Consider the following 16139-nt stretch of genomic DNA (forward strand, 5'->3'; position numbering starts at 1 on the left):
ACCACAACCCCTGTGCTTCCCCTACACATCTCTGGAGTATCAGGGCTGCTGAGGCATTAACTGAGCTATCGCTGCAGCTCTGCCTGACAGTGGCTTTGATTGGCTGTTGGCACTTTGTTATGAAACCTCAGTGGATTTTCTCTGCCTCTGATCCCTGCAGTGACACCAGCTCTGAGCTGAGTGAACCTGGCCAGCTCAGCAGGACGACCACAATGTGTAGTATGACTGGTAGCCTGCTAAATATAACCTGTAGGACATCCATTCTGTAATCCCTGCAGGCTGGGAGTTTGTTATCGTACATTCACCCCCTGATCCCCTACATCTGCAGAGCAACAAATGAACCACAAATGACCTTCCAGCTCAGCTGGAACAACAGCAGGATGGAAATCCAAAACTGACATCACGTAATTCAGCCTGATCTCAGTGGAAATTCATTTTTATTTGCATGATGTTGTATCTTATTATATAATACGTATGTTTGTCTGTGTGAAGGACCTGGCTGGGGGCTCAACTAGGGGTGTGCTAAACTGAAAAAAGAAATAAACAATGAACGAAACCTCGTCTTTAATAATGTGTTGCCACAAAACCCACCACGCTACAGCTCATACAAAAGAACTGTGTTGTTGCACTGACCTGTATGTGTTTAAATGTCTAAGACTGATGTTGAGTGTCATCATATGTGGTTTGTTGTATTTGTGGCCATGTCTGTCTGTCTTTCTTTAAACTGTAAAGTGCTTTGCTGCACAGGGTGTTCTTAAAGCATGGAGACACCACCAGCTGGCAGCACAAGTTGGATTGTTGCCCTGGATGTAGTTACAATTTAAACTGCAATTTCATGTGTTATATCTCTGTGTTTATAATATATAACAACACACAAAAAATAAATTTCATTCAAAAATTGGATTATAGAAGAACATGTGGCTGTGCTATCAATCAACAAAACCTTTTTTAAAATTTGTATATCACCTTTTGTACATTAATGCAAAGTGCTTTACAGATGACTTAATAATAAGACAATATAAATGTAAACAGTAAAACATGCTGGAGGCTGATGGTAAACGGCATAACCATGATGGTGCAAGGCTGTGTATGACAGAGGAGGGGAGTGTGTGTGTGTGTGTGTGTGCATGCACACGTCAGTAGGAGGATGATGATGATACGATGTTAAATGCCGCCACATGGATGATTGTAGAGATTACAGAGCTATAATCCGATGATGAGGATCGAGTTTATACAATGTGTCTGCTGCCCCTGACACACGCACACACACATACACACACACACACACACACAGACACACGCACAGACACACACACACACAGAGACACACGCACAGACACACACACAAACCTCAGAGTTTATTTCCTGCGCTGAAAACCTGCATTTCCTGCATATCATTCTGACTGATTATCTGACCTTTGGCTTTTAGAACAAGTAGTTATAATATCTGCCTGCAGTGAGACCAAACATGCCGTTTTCCTCCAACAGAAAAGAAAACTTTTTAAGATTTATTTGCCAGGTTTGCGAAGCCTGGAGAAGCTTTGTGAAAACATGTTTAGTATTTTGGCCGTGTGTTGTAAATCTGTTTCAAGGAGACAGAGATGATTTCAGAAAGCAAATCCTGATTCACCTGCTAGTTTGATCTCTCTCTCTCTCTCTCTCTGCCTTTATCCCAGTTGTCCCCATGAATCCTTTTTAAATAGCTAAATATTCTTTTTTTCTTTATTATGTAATTCGTTTATACATCCTGTGTACCATCTATCCAGAGTCAAGAGACAAAAATTAGCCTTTTGGTTACCTCTACTACATTTACAGTGATGTGCATCACTGCTGGTGATAATAAAGTTATTCTGCTGATAATAAATACATGAAAAAATAAATGCACACAGTATTGTTCTATTACATAATGAGGGTGAGAGGACTAACATGACTCGGGTAAAGCCCATGGGTGCACTGACTCTCTCTCTCTCTCTGATGTTCAGTGAGGCTGGCAGAGGAAAAGGCCTGGGGGCAGAGAAGCAGTGCACCATGGGAAGGTCATGATGCCTCCGTCGGGATAACGGGTCGATGAAGCACTGAGAGAGAGAGAGAGGCAGGCACACACACACACACACACACACACACACACACACACACACACTCAGAGAAAGAAGGGAGGACGAGATTTTCGATCTATCAATCTGGTTCCAGTTAATGAAGTGGTTGCTATTCTTATTTAAACCAGTCATTGCTTTCAGCCCAGTTGTGGAACCTTTAGCTCAAAAGCAGAGTAACTCAGTTCTTTTACCCTAAGTTGCCTCCATGTGGTCACTGGTAGGTACTACAATCCCTCAGAAGACCGTCATCACACAGCTTTGTCAATTATTTAGATGCCTTCAATATAAAGTTGGATTAAAAAACAGATTGGATTCAAAGTCAACTTTAGACTTCTACAGAATAACTTTCTTACTTTACTTTTATCACACTCACCTGCTGTTTTTATTTCTCGTCTGTTGTTCTGTCTGTGCACACAGCAGGATCTGCATTTGAAGACATCAGCATTGAAAACGTCCCTCCATGAGACAATTTATATTTACAGTTTATGTCTAGTAATGGAGAGAACTCAGGCAGGTTCAGAGTTCAGACGCTGTCTGGAATCAAACTTGTCTTTATCCCTCTATCAGAGGTAGTAGTCTTCTTCCTCAATGTCTCCGTGTGTGTCCTGAAAGCCGAGGGCCTGGATGTCATGAGTGATGTCGGTGATGCGCCGGTTGAATTCCTGCGATCCTGAGGGCAGAGAGCTGTTGTCGTACCTGCTGGGAAAACAAGCAGTTTATCTAAATGCTACCTCACCTCTCTGATTTACTGCTTATTTAAATGTCCAGGTGAGGATGAGTGTGATTTGGCAGGAAATTCACGTTTATTTTTTGTGTCCTAAAAGTGGACTGACCTGGACTGGTTCTGCATTACAGTGAATGAAACCATGACCAAAACAACCATAAGTCTACAATAGTCATCTCTCACAGGATCTGATGTAAAAAATGTGTGACATCTTTTCATAGTTTATTTAAAAGCTGTTAACATTAAAAGATGATATTGAATACCACAGAAACAAAGACAGTAACGATGAACATACTACATACTATACAGTTTGTTTATTGCTCATTTGAATCATGAGTAAAAAATGATTTGGGTCAATCAAAGAACACAACCATCAGTCTCTGACATACATACCCTCTCATGGCCGTCGCTGATGTGTTGCTCATGCTGCGTTTGATGCGTCCAAAACTGTCCGTTAAAATCCCGCCCTCTCGGATCCCAATGCTCTCCAGGAAACTCTCAAACACTCCAACGTCTTTGTCTGGGATAAACGGACGCATGCCTGGAACGAAAAGGACACAAGTTACACGTTTAAGATGTGTAAGATGTGTCCTTACAAGAAAATAACGGATAGAAAGGATAGAAAGTGACATAATTACCACACTATGCTCCTACATATTTTCTTTTATTTCACTTCAACTATAATTTAGAACAACTTGAGGTCAGATTCTAGGCTTCTATAAGAGACAGGGTCCAAAGTATGAATAAGGTGTGCTTCCAGTGATTTCATATTCTGCTAGCACACTTGTAATTGTGTGTTTGTTCAACTGAGAACTGACTGCATGAGGCCCAAATTAAGGATATCTGTAGTTTGTTAGCAATTTTAATTATGAATATATTGACAAATAAAGTCATGAGAAGTAGACTTTTACAAATTTTATGGAGAGTTGTGTTAATGTGTTTGATCATTTTGGCTTTTACAGTGAAAGTTTCACTTCATGAATCTGCTGAGTAAATACACAAAGACACCACATCCTTAACTTTCACTTCAAAGTCACTTTGTATTTTTCAAAAGGCTTGACCTTGGTGACTCCTAGTGGTGGAATCAAAAACAGTCACTGCAGCTGACAGCTGCCTGCTACACATGCAGCAAAATATGCTGCTCACCCCCAGTCATGTAATGACCATATTTTGAACAAGAGGTTACTGCATAGATGACTTTAATGAGGAAGTGAATCTATGTTTAAATAGCTTGAATATTTGATTGATTTGAAGGTGTACAAGTAAGGTAGATGAAAAGAGGTGTTCAGACCCACCTAATGACAAAAACTATTGTTTGAACTAACTGTGATGCTCTTTAAAGGTGAATTGTTATGACACCTGTCTTACTATAATAGGAGAGAAGGACAGTGAAGGAAATTTAAGTAAAACTGTAAAAACTCTGGGGTTCAAATTCAGTCTGTGTGCTTCAAAACTTCTCACTTAATTTGATGTTTGTCTGGTTTCTTCTGCCCTCACAACTAAACCTTTCATTATGGTGATTACACACCAGCACACAAAGCATTAACGGGGTGTGTGGAGAAAAATATCACACATCAACCTCTCTCTGCCTCTCCCTGCCTCTCCCTGCCTCTCTCTGCCTCTCTCTCTCTCTCTCTCTCTCTCTCTCTCTCTCTCTCACTCTCTCTCTCTCACTCACTCACTCACTCACTCACAGGAAGTTGTGGTTTCCTCAGTGGAAGTGGGTCAGATCTGAATTTGTTGAGGCAAACACACACATACTAAAGACACTCACACAATGTACATGAACACACACGCCAATATACAGGTATACTACATCACACACACTCATGTCTTTCCTCTGCAGTATGACCTCACAAACAGTATAAACAGTAGGTTGTGGTTTGCCACAGAGTTTCAGTCATTTAATGAGCTCTCTCTCTCTCTGTCTCTTGCTGTTTGTCCCTATGTCTCTCACCCAGCAGCAGGAACTTGCGGTTGTCTCCATAAAGTTGCAGCAGCTCAGAGCAGAAGTGGTCGATGTTTGATCCCAGTCTGTATTCTCTCAGCAACACCGCAAAATGCTGCAACTCCACTGGACTCAGCTTGTTACGCAGCTACACACACACACACACACACACACACACACACAGGAGAACAAACACACACACATATTTTTCATTCATTTGTTTCAATGCAAACTGTCAACAAAATTGTGCTAATTGATTGTTGCTGCACACTAAAGCACAGTCACAGGTAATGACGCAGTCACTCTCCTGCAGTCTGCACAGCTGCTACAGCTAAAAAAATATCAATCAGAAGCAGCAGTTGACAAATAACATCCAATTAGGTCAAGATCAGATTCATCAGAAACAAAAAAGATTGCCAATGGACTGTTCGCTGACAGCTTCTAGAAGCACAACTGAATTTCACAGTGACATTTTCTGTTGTGATCGGGCCTTTGTGCGGTTGTCAACACTGAGGGCTAACATTACAACTGCATTACAACCAATTTTAGCTCAGTGACGAGGTACAAATTGCGTTCTGGTGGATCCAGAATTCAGTATATGTGGGGGATTGTGGTGTCCCAGCACTTAACTGAGGTACCACAAACACACATACACACACTCACTGTGATCATGTACTCCTGCATCAGCATCAGGGCGGGGTTACTGTCCCCTGCGTCACTGGCTGAAGCAAGACTGCGATGGGAGTCCTGCAGCGAGAGGGATGAGCTCTCGCTGTATGTCTCACTGTAGTAGAGGTCAAAGGCCTCCTGAGAGCCATCACTGAGGGAGAGGGAGGGGGAGAGTTAGTGCTGCCACATCACAGACAGAGCATCACCTAACACACACAGAATAATTGATAGATTAATTAATGTGTTGGGCTAGTTTGCAGCTGGTCAACCACAGCATGCAAACAGCAGCCCATCACTCAGGTAGTCATTGTTTCCTGTGCTTCAGCAGCCTAAGGTGCAGATTATTCATCAAATCATTCCTCCATGTTTACTGTTCAAAGTCAGAATCTAAACCATCAATCACACAGATTCCCACAGACACGCAGGTAAACCCATCCTCTGGGCTTTTACTGTAAAGCTGCAAATACATTCTTCTAGTCACCGACATTAAAATGCATTTTTTCATCAAATGTATTTAAGTAACCTAAACATCAGCCAACATGTATCCCCTGACACAACAATTGAAAAATGAAATGTGTTATCATTCAAATGTGGAAACGACAACAGATAAAAATAAAATGCTCCCAGTAAATGAGGAAAAACATCATAAGCCGTGAGTTTATAAAGTCCCAGACTTTAAATTGGTTATCTGAACATTTAGAATTTAGAAATTAAAATAATAATGATGCCAGGAAGTTGTCCTGATCTAAATATTTATGTTTGAGGATAGAGGGGTGTACTTGAATTGTATAGGACTGTTTATGTTTGACCTATGGTAATTTCTGTGCATCAAGCTCAGAAAGATACTAAGATAATGAGGCTGAGCATTCTTATTTTATGGTATTTGGAAAATAAATGTTTTTTGTGTTCATTTGTTACTTTACAATTCAGTATGTTTGTGTTTGTTGATATATAAAGTGTGTATGACGTAGGTCCATGTATATTTGGGAAATCAAAATGAAAAAGTGAGGAAAGGGAAGCGCTGCTGTGCTGAAATCGTCAGCATGGCTGAACGCGCAGCTCGATGAGCTGCTAATGAGAATACTCAATGTGGTAAAAGTTGTCAAAGCTATCAGCTGAAAATATCAAGACTTACAGCTTCAGTGAGGCGCAAATGTTACTCACTATGAGCTGCAGCAGCTAAAGTCTGGATCATAACTGTAGGACATGTCAGTCAGACAGCTGTCACCTACATGTAAAAAGACAAGAGACAGAGACGGAGCATTAGACACACAGTTTACTATTCAAACCAACTACTGAGTAAAACGGGGGAGGGATGAGACCCACAGGTTAGGCTAAGTTTAGCTGCAGTGTTCATTGCAACTCAGTTCGAAGGTGTTGGACAGAAAAAACAGTGTATTAACGATTTTGTTTTTTTCAGAGCCTTCACCCCAGAGGTTGGTCCTCAGGGGAGCAGGAACAAGATGGATAAATTTCCCATGTTAAAACATTATACAGTATTTCTTGTATACAAGTGGAAACGTGGCCTGATGGTGATTTTAGATTAATATCATTATTATTACATTCATCCACTTGTGACCATAAATATTATATATATATATACTATATAAATTGCAAAGCACAGTGGTCAGCAGATTTCTTGTTCTGAAACAAAGTTGATGTACAGGCTGATTAACCAGCATCACCACCTTTAAACCAGCAGAACAAAAAAACAGCTGGAAACCCTGAAAATTATACCGAAATTTAATCAGTGTCACCAAAATAACATATATGCAACAAGGTCGTCAGTAGATTTCTCTAGCACACGCATGTGTACTTGCGACAAACAGAAATCAGACGTCACTCACTCCTCTGCAGCCAATAGCGGTCCGGCATGGTGTGGTGAAACCCCGCCCTGTCGACACACTCGATGGTCTGATGGCCGTAAATGATCTGGAACATCTGACAGATCAAAGAACAGTACTCCTCTGCAGCATCCTGAAAACACACACACATACAGAGGCAAACATCATGCTGATTTAGGAAACACATCAATAACACCTGTGAGCTTCTCTGACATCACAGACAGGCAGGGTTTTCCCACTTCATTCACTTCAGCCGAGCACAGGGAACAAGTTCTGCTGTGTGAGCAGCTTCACTGCAGCAGTTCTATTAGTTTGTGCCTTGGCCAAGGGCACATACCCCCAACAATAAATGACAGGATTTGCACCAGCAACCAAGCAAAGCCCAGCCAGCAGTCTGCTGCTGGGATGAAACATGACTGGAGTCTATGAGCTCCATCTGAGCCAACAATGACACACTAATGGTGCCAGTCCAAACAAATTACTGCTCTGTGGATGAGGATAACAATGAGCACAGAACCCTATCGCCCAACACACACACACACACACGCAGAAATCTAATGACAAAGCTACTCTGCTGTATATGTGATGCAATGGCTCAGGTTATGCAACAACACACACACACACACACTCAGTGTGAGTATGTAGATGAATGAGCATCATCAGCATTGCCCTACTTTCCACAGTTCCAACATGAGAACCAAATGACTAGTGAACCCCGATGAAAGAACTCTTCACTGCTTTATTTCCTGTCACTGTTCTTTCTCTCTCGAGTCTGAATGTTCACAGTGACAAGTTCTCAACTCTGAGTTGAAGTCAAACTATTCCCAGTAAGAATACGATGCTTCAAAATGACAAACCCAAGACAAATCATCATCATCATCATCATCAGTTTCAGTCTGTGAAGTATCTGTCAGTGGATCAGGTGACCCACCCTGTTCTCCACAGCCAGGATGACCAGGTTGCAGTAGGCGTCAGGGCAGGGCGTGGGCTCCAGCGGGTTGTGGTTCCTCCTCTCCCAGCTGCCGTAGCTCTTACCACGCTCCCAGCTTCCTGTGCAGGCTTGCCGCCGCTCCCAGCTTCCCCAGCTGCCTCCTGCTCCTCCACCACCTCCTCCTCTCCTCTCCCAGCTCCCGCCTCCTCCACCGACTCCTCCCCCTCCTCCATGCCTCCTCTCCCAGCTTCCGCCACCACCTCCTCCTACCCCCACCACCCAGCTCCCGCTCATGGGTCTTGCCCTGCGATTTTCCCAGCTCCCTCCTGTTTTACGTGTTTGCTGCCTCCTCTCCCAGCTCCCTCCCACTCTCTTCCTCTCTAAACTCCCTCCTCCTCCTCTCTCTCCCCCTCCACCACCTCCTCCTCCTCTCTCCATGTTCTGGTTTTTGTCGTGGTTACTCCTGGACAGTGACGGCCTCCAGTCGACTCCACAGATGGTGTGCCGTCGCTCCATTGTACCCCCTGCAGGTCGTGGATCAGCATTGCAGCTCATAGTTTGACGTCGCCCATCGATGCCTGTTGGCTTTTTCCTGTCCAGGCTGTCGTCCCCAGCAACCACAGTGTCCACGTTCAGACCTGTGGGATGCACAGACAATCAAAAACAAGCAAACAGAAAAGGAACAGTTCCACATTTTGGGAAATATGCTTGTTTGGACCCACTCATCCAAAAAAACAACAAACAAAACACACAAACAAAAAAAAAAAAAAACAGCTCCACAGCACTACTAGTGGCCCAAAACTAACTGGGGACCTTTAACTGGAAACATTCCCAAACCTGGAAGACTTTTTGCATCTTAACTTGACATTTGCCCCAGAAGGTTGAAACTAGGGATGCACATTTTTTCACTTCCAATCCAATCTCAATACCTGAATCTGGATATCTGCCGATACCGATACCAGAGCTGTTTGAGTTAATATTATTATCATTACTGTTGATTTTATATGATGCTGTAATAAATCTTCTCTACAGACAAGTATGATATGTACCAATGTATGCATTTATGTCCCAAAAGGCAACTTAAGGTAAGTGTAAGGTCAGAAAAAAAGGCAGAAAAACAGGAAATCCTGTTAAATTCAAAAGATACCCATAAAGGGTAACCTTCTTTCCCACTGCGCAAAGACACGTCCAAACAACGTCGAAAGACAATTTTCTGTAGTCCCATTTCAGAAGGTGGCACACTGTTCCAATTCATTTTCCTATAGCTTCATTTGATTGTCTCAGCAGCAGGTGACAACTGGAAACGCGTACAAAGGTGTAATGCATTTCCAGTTTAAACCTGCTGCCGAGCCAACGAAGCTACAGGAAAATTAACTGGTACAGGAAACGGGTCCTCCACCTTTTGGAAACATATGGGACTACAGTTATACACAGAGGTTTACAATAAATCACAATTCAATCCCAACTCATTTATTTCCATTTTTATTGTTGTTAATCACTGGCACAAACATGTCACTAATAAAGCTTTTGACTTCTGTTGAATTTCTTGCCAACTACCAGTAAAAACAAGGAACATGAATTGAATGGCTTGCATGTGGACATTGCTTCAATGTTGTGCATCAGTTGAAGTCAACATACTTTGCTTTTGATTGTCTGCCAAAACTACATGAAAGTGCTAGTCAACAACTACCAGCGATAGAAAAATAAAAATAAATAAATATAAAAATAATAAAATAAATTACACAGCCCACCTTGCTTGGGTCTGTACCACTACAAATATACAACAATAAAAATTAAAAACAATAAAAATTAAAGTGCTAAACTGAATGTGTTTTGAGGTAAAAATCCAACCAGAACCAATCATACTGGACACAGAAAAGAAGACAATTTACAAAGGCTGTGACAACATTCTTCACAATGGATAATCAGTCCTGAGTGACTGCTGTGTCCTCCACCTCCACTTCTTTGCGGTCCTTGGCTTCATCCTTATGAAATCCTCTGTGGCTGTGCCATCAAATTTCATGACTCCATCTGCACAAGTAGAAAAAGACAATTTATTAGAAATATGCAAAGGCAATCTGCAGTCATACTGTACTGCTGTCACCACGCGTACCCTTACGCACAAATATAGTGACTACATAACAAATACATTAAACAACAGGACATTACGCAAAACGTAATGCGGCTAGCAAACAAACTCCACTAATTAATGCTAACAACACAACACAATAAACATACCACTTTGAAAACTACACACACACAGAATACTTACAGACTGTACGTTCCCTGGCTGAAACGTGTGCAACCACATTAACCAACTTTACGAGCCCATCTCTGTGTTACTGACCAAACTCTGACTGAAGCAACGGAACGGTGCGGAACGACAAAGATGAGAAAGTAATACTAACAGAAAGAGCACTCACTCTGTCGCCGTTTCCAAAAAACTAAGAAAAACACAGAAAACTCACTCTGATACAATTTCTATGAACCAAAGGAACATACATACTTACATTTCTATACATATTAACACTTAACTTATAAACTTTAAACACTATTTTTAACCTTTAAAGACAGCACACATACACCAAGTCCCCATATTTGTTAGCAAAAATATGTTGCCTGTGCATCCACTACCAATACTGGATTAATACGTCTACATCACCACCTGCCTACCTTCGTGGCTCGCTAGCATGTAAAAAGCATATTCCCTGCCCCGAGGGAGTCGCTAGATATAAAGTTCGTAGCTTGTTCTTTTCGCTAGCTTAGCGAATTTAGCTTAGGTTAGCTACCAGCCTGGCTCTGGTTAGTGAGTAGTGACTTAGCGACCGAACAATGCTTGTTCAAGTTTAAGCTTCAGCTAACGTGAATATTTTTAGGCACGGTCGTTTTCAAAAGTAATTCCAATTCCATTTTAACTATGGCCAATGTTTAGCTAACAAGCTAATGTTTAGCTAACGTTAACGTAGCCAATTGTAGCCACAGCAGGTTTAGGTAGTTTAAAACAACATAGCTAGAACAGCTAACACTATACATACATAAATGAACATAAAATGAAATAATCTGACCGAACTTACTTTCAACGTAGTGGAAAACGGTGGTTTTTGATGTACGCTGAAACAAACCGAACGGCCACTTGCTCCCACAGTTAAGATGAAATGAGAGACGGAGAGACGATTGACGAAATTCGCCGAATCGCGCCAAAAGTTTGGCGTGTTGCGTCGGCCAATCAGAGTGCCGTTTACTGGTTGGTTTATGACGACATGCTGCCTCGGCCAATCAGAGTGGCGTTGACTGGTTGAAATCATAAGAGTTATAAAATCAAGGTTCTTATTTACCATGAAATTGTTTTCTGAAGCAACAAGTTGCATTTCCAAATAAATAAATGAATAAAAACATAAACATATAAATAAATAGATTGATTAATTCATGAATTAAAATAAACCAGTAGAGGAAAAAACAGAAAATGTAAAATAACAAAATATCAGGTACCCAATAAATAAATAATAACAAATAATGTTTAATCACAAATAATCTATATTCGTATTCATTAATCATGTTGATACTACCCCTCTCCAAATAAAATAGAAATAAAAAATGGCTACTTGATCTGATCAGCATAAATTAAGTACACTGGCTCTTGTAGCAGCAACAAATCAAGGTTTTTCAAATCTAAAACATCCCGAGGGGCGGAAGCTCAGTCACGGTTCATTTTCTTCCTGCTGTACCTAGAAGGGACATAAGTCTGTGAGTAATATATTGTTGGTGTGTGAATTATCTGTATGACTTGCCTGTTATGGTGTCCCGCTTTGGTTTGTCGCTTGTGTGTAAAAGTTAATAGCGCGACCGATGCTAATGTGCTAGCCTGTCAATGGGATTCTCCATATTATGTTAGCATCGAGCTAACCGCTAATTGTTACCACTTGTAGATCGCGACGGAGCTTCCGCCCCTCGGTACAACGGCAGCAAAATATTTCCACACAGCGGACATGTGCTGAAAAGTTGGTTTAGCCACTGTGCTGCTCAATGCTCGCCTGCCAGATGGCTGCAAACTGTGGAATGGATTCCCTGAACGGCGCCGTGTCTCAATGAGACGCGGAGTAACACGCCGCCGTTCAGGAAATCCATTCCACAGTTTGCAGCCAGTTAGCAGAGCAGCCGGCAGGGAATCACCTGTGGAGTCATTCCAGCAGATGTTAAAGCACAGAGATGGTTCATGGATCGGATTTGGATGCCATATTGCCAGAATTTTCATTATGCCAACTCAGAAGTGAAGGAAATGCCACCAAATCATTCTTATTTCCTGTTCATGTCAGTGATTCGGCTTCTCGTGCACAGGTGCGTCCTCACCTGTCTTGAGGACCAGCAGGTGCAGTGCGTCATCTCTCAGGTAGGACGCAGCAGCAATCTCATGTGTGGGAATTCTCATCAGTAGCTTCTCGTTGTCTCTCCACGTCAGCAGCAGACAGCGAGCAGACAGACTCAGAATACAGTCCTGATCCACGCTGGTCTTCAAAGGCAGCACCTTCAGCTGCTACTGACAAACACACAGGACAAGACTGATTATAGATTAATGATTAATGAATTATAAAGTTTCGGATCACAGACAGAGGGATTTGTTAACCATGGCATTTACGAATTACATTTTATTGATCATGAGACCCGAGAGAGTTTGTAATGACCCTAACTTTAGCTCTGATCAGTTATGTATGGATTATCAATCATCAGTCTCAGAGGTGATTAGTCTTGAATTGGTTATTGCTTACAGATGGCTACAATTATTAGTGATAGATTTGTTATTGAGATGGCAAAAGTTCTTAGTTATTAACTGATTATTGATTAGTAACCCCAGCAGTGATTTGTTATACAACAGACAGCTTATTAATTATTAATTACAATAGTGATTAATTATAGATAATACGTTAGTGATAGTGTATAAATATTTCAGTAATTACTCGTTGTAGATCGGTTGTATATCACTAACCTCAAGAGTGCTTCATTATATATACATTATTGATGACTAACCTTAGAAGTGATTAGTTATATTTAAGTTATTAGTAAAAAGTAAGTATATAAGTATTAAGTATTACTAACCCTCGCTGTATCCAGTAGTTGTAGCAGTTCGTCTCGGCTGGAGGGATTTAGTGAAACCGACACCCAGGTCAGATGACCGAGGAACTAAGAAGAGAGGTCAAAGGTCAAGCAATGGTAACATAAGTATATTATATTGTATTGTACTTTAATCTATTCCAAGTTTTACCTTGACCTCCTTCTCCATGTAGTCAAAGATGAGTCTCTCAGGGTGGATGACGTAGTCGGGAGGATAGAGGGGGACAGTGTGAAGTGGGCGGCGGTAAATGCTGCCTCGATCCACTGGCCTTCGACCAGATTTGGACCAGACCAGCCGTTTAATAGGGGAAACAAAACCCTGGGGGGAGACAGACATGGGAAGAGAGAAATGCCAAACTCTGCACAGAAGAACACTGGCAGTAAATTCTTTATTGCACATTCCTGCTCTCCAGAGGACGAACCCTTTTGATTTTCATGGTCCCATGACCTTTCCTCTGGCACCACCGTCAGGGAAAACTTGGTATTTTCTGCTCCACTACTGATAATGGTCTGAGAAAAGCTAAATCATCAGTATGTTTATTTCATCCAACAGTTTAGCATTCTGGTTGTAATTACCACAGCAGTCACTGATGGGTGTTTTGGGTTTGAATTTGAATTAGAAGAAGGTTAATTTATGTCTTCCCAAATGCCTCAGTATATTTGTGTGTGTGTGTGTGTGTGTGTGTGTGTGTGTGTGTGTTAATGCAGCACATCCCTTTGGCTGTTCCAGCCGTGATTGACAGGTGAGCAGTGATCTCTGACAGCTCCCTGCTGAGACTCACTGACAACACAGCACACACTGTTAGACACCCACTGACACACACACAAACACACATTAATATACACTGGCTTGAAGGCACGGGGAGAATGGACCTATGTGCGCACACTTTGAATAGGGAGAGGGGATTAGCTTGTTTTGGTGTCAAAAACTTGTCTTTTTTCCGAATAATAACAAGGACAGATCTCTGTATCTCTCAGAATGAGGCTGATTTCTGATGAACATCTCTGTAGTCAGCTGAATTTAATCGTGACAGAGACAGAGGATGGTTATAATGAGTTTTGTTCCCCTCGCTGGTTCCATCGCTTCTGTGTGAAGACAAATTGAGGGAAATAATTGGATTTTTTTTTATGAAGGTGCTTGATGTAACAACCTGCCCAGGTCAGATGAAGGTGCTTGCTTTTTCAGTCTTTTCCTAAGAAAAATGTTTTTTTCTTATGCAATTTTATGTCTAACTTTTGAAAATAGATAGCCAGCTGTCAATGAGATATTCTAGCATGTTTTTATAGAAACAAATCATCAAGTTAAATCAGCAGGTGTTTTCAGCTGGTTTTCTCAGGAGCAATCTGTTTGAAGGCCAGGTCACATCCCAAAGTAGCACGGTGAAGTTTACCAGTACAGCAGAGGCTTGGTGATGTCGGGGACAAGGCCAACTCACAGGGATAGGTGGTGAACTGCTTAGCTGGTTAACTAACTGCCAACAAGCCGGGAACATGCTGCCACTAGTCAGTCACTGTAATTCTTTTAGCTCACTTATATTTTGATTAAATGCTTGGCCATTTAATCCCCTCTGGCGTTTTGTTCTCAGGATTGTACATTATTTTATTCAACAAAGAGTTACTGAATAGGGCTTAGTCAGTAGTTAGTTTAACTTAGCTTTTTCACTTCACAGGACGGTAAGTTTACACAATTTATTCAGCAGAAGTATTTTGTACCATTGACACTTGTCTCATAACAGTCTGTAAACCACTCCTCTTTCATTGAGCAGTTTATTCTCCAACAGTGGAGTTTGACTAAAATGGCTTGTGCAATACAACGAAATATATCAGTATTTAACTCATCCACTTCAGACCCCTCTGGCTCTGGCTCTTTGGACCCTGTGGCCCTTAAGGCCTATGTTTGAATGCAAGGGGCTCAATTAAAGTGACACTAGAAAGGATCTACAGTATGACTTTACTCAAGCTTGTTTAGTTTGTCTTTAGAAGCTGAAACAACATTGACGAGTCTTCGGCGTCAGGTCCTGGTCTCCGGACAAATGATGAAATGTGACAAAATTAGCAGTGGAGAACTTTCAGGAACTGATCATTCAATGAAACGTGGAAACTAAGAGACAGAACAGAAGCTACTGTACCTTCTTGGATTTCTTTGGTTCATAGTCCATCGTGGCTCAGTCCTCCTCCGTACTGGTCCTTTAGTGGGTCAGCTGAGTCCTGGTCCTGGTCACACTTTTTCTGAATATATTTCTTGTCTCAGTTTGTCTTCTGTTGTCTTTGCGTCTCTCTCTCAGTTGTTTTTTCCATGGTTCCCTCTATATCCCTGAGTTATTTTAGCTTCTGTCTCAGCCTCTTCATTCGTGTTCTTTCTCTTTCTACACTGATTGTTCTTTTTAGACCTCTCCTGGGGCCAAACACACACACACACACACACACACACACACACACACACACACACACACACACACACACACACACACACACACACACACACACACAGAGGAGGAGAGAACAGGAAACAGAGGAAGCCCACTTCCTGTCCAAGAGGAAACTCCACCAGAGGCTGATAAGGTCCATTTTCTCTGCACTCATAACACATACACATAAAATTAACCTTTAATTAAACCTTCTTTACACGGACATGAAAAATTTCTTACAACCAAATGAGCAATTAAATTTTGAGCTTGATGAGATTTCACTCGCTCAGTCCAGAATTTTCTCACTGATGATTGTCTTAATTGCACAATTTCCTCAGCTGCCTAAAGATCTGGAAATTTTTATTCAAGCTTTTAGCTTCTTGTCACTTTTAGGATTGATTTCAATTTTTTTT

The 16139-nt window shown here is 41.5% G+C and overlaps 1 protein-coding gene across 3 annotated transcripts; it reads right to left on the minus strand.

Annotated features, from left to right (window-relative positions):
• Nucleotides 1–1708: 1708 nt before the first annotated feature.
• Nucleotides 1709–15673, minus strand: ccm2l (CCM2 like scaffold protein). 3 transcript variants are annotated; one of them, XR_005894571.1, is made up of 12 exons: nt 15448–15673; nt 13470–13637; nt 13304–13387; nt 12560–12743; nt 8213–8850; nt 7285–7414; nt 6602–6665; nt 5432–5588; nt 4778–4916; nt 3214–3361; nt 2470–2795; nt 1709–2373 (listed from the first exon to the last, which is right to left on the minus strand). XR_005894571.1 is itself a non-coding variant. In XM_041046187.1 (11 exons), the coding sequence occupies exons 1-11, from the start codon at nt 15475–15477 to the stop codon at nt 2660–2662; spliced, it is 1875 nt and encodes a 624-aa protein (XP_040902121.1). In that variant the 5' UTR covers nt 15478–15673; the 3' UTR covers nt 1709–2659. The 3 variants fall into 3 exon arrangements, 2 of the variants coding, with proteins under 2 accessions (XP_040902121.1, XP_040902108.1); XM_041046187.1 differs by having other exon boundaries at nt 1709–2792; XM_041046174.1 differs by having other exon boundaries at nt 1709–2795.
• Nucleotides 15674–16139: the final 466 nt, after the last annotated feature.

The sequence above is a fragment of the Toxotes jaculatrix genome, chromosome 2 (genome assembly GCF_017976425.1).
Source record: "Toxotes jaculatrix isolate fToxJac2 chromosome 2, fToxJac2.pri, whole genome shotgun sequence".
Taxonomy (NCBI): domain Eukaryota; kingdom Metazoa; phylum Chordata; class Actinopteri; family Toxotidae; genus Toxotes; species Toxotes jaculatrix.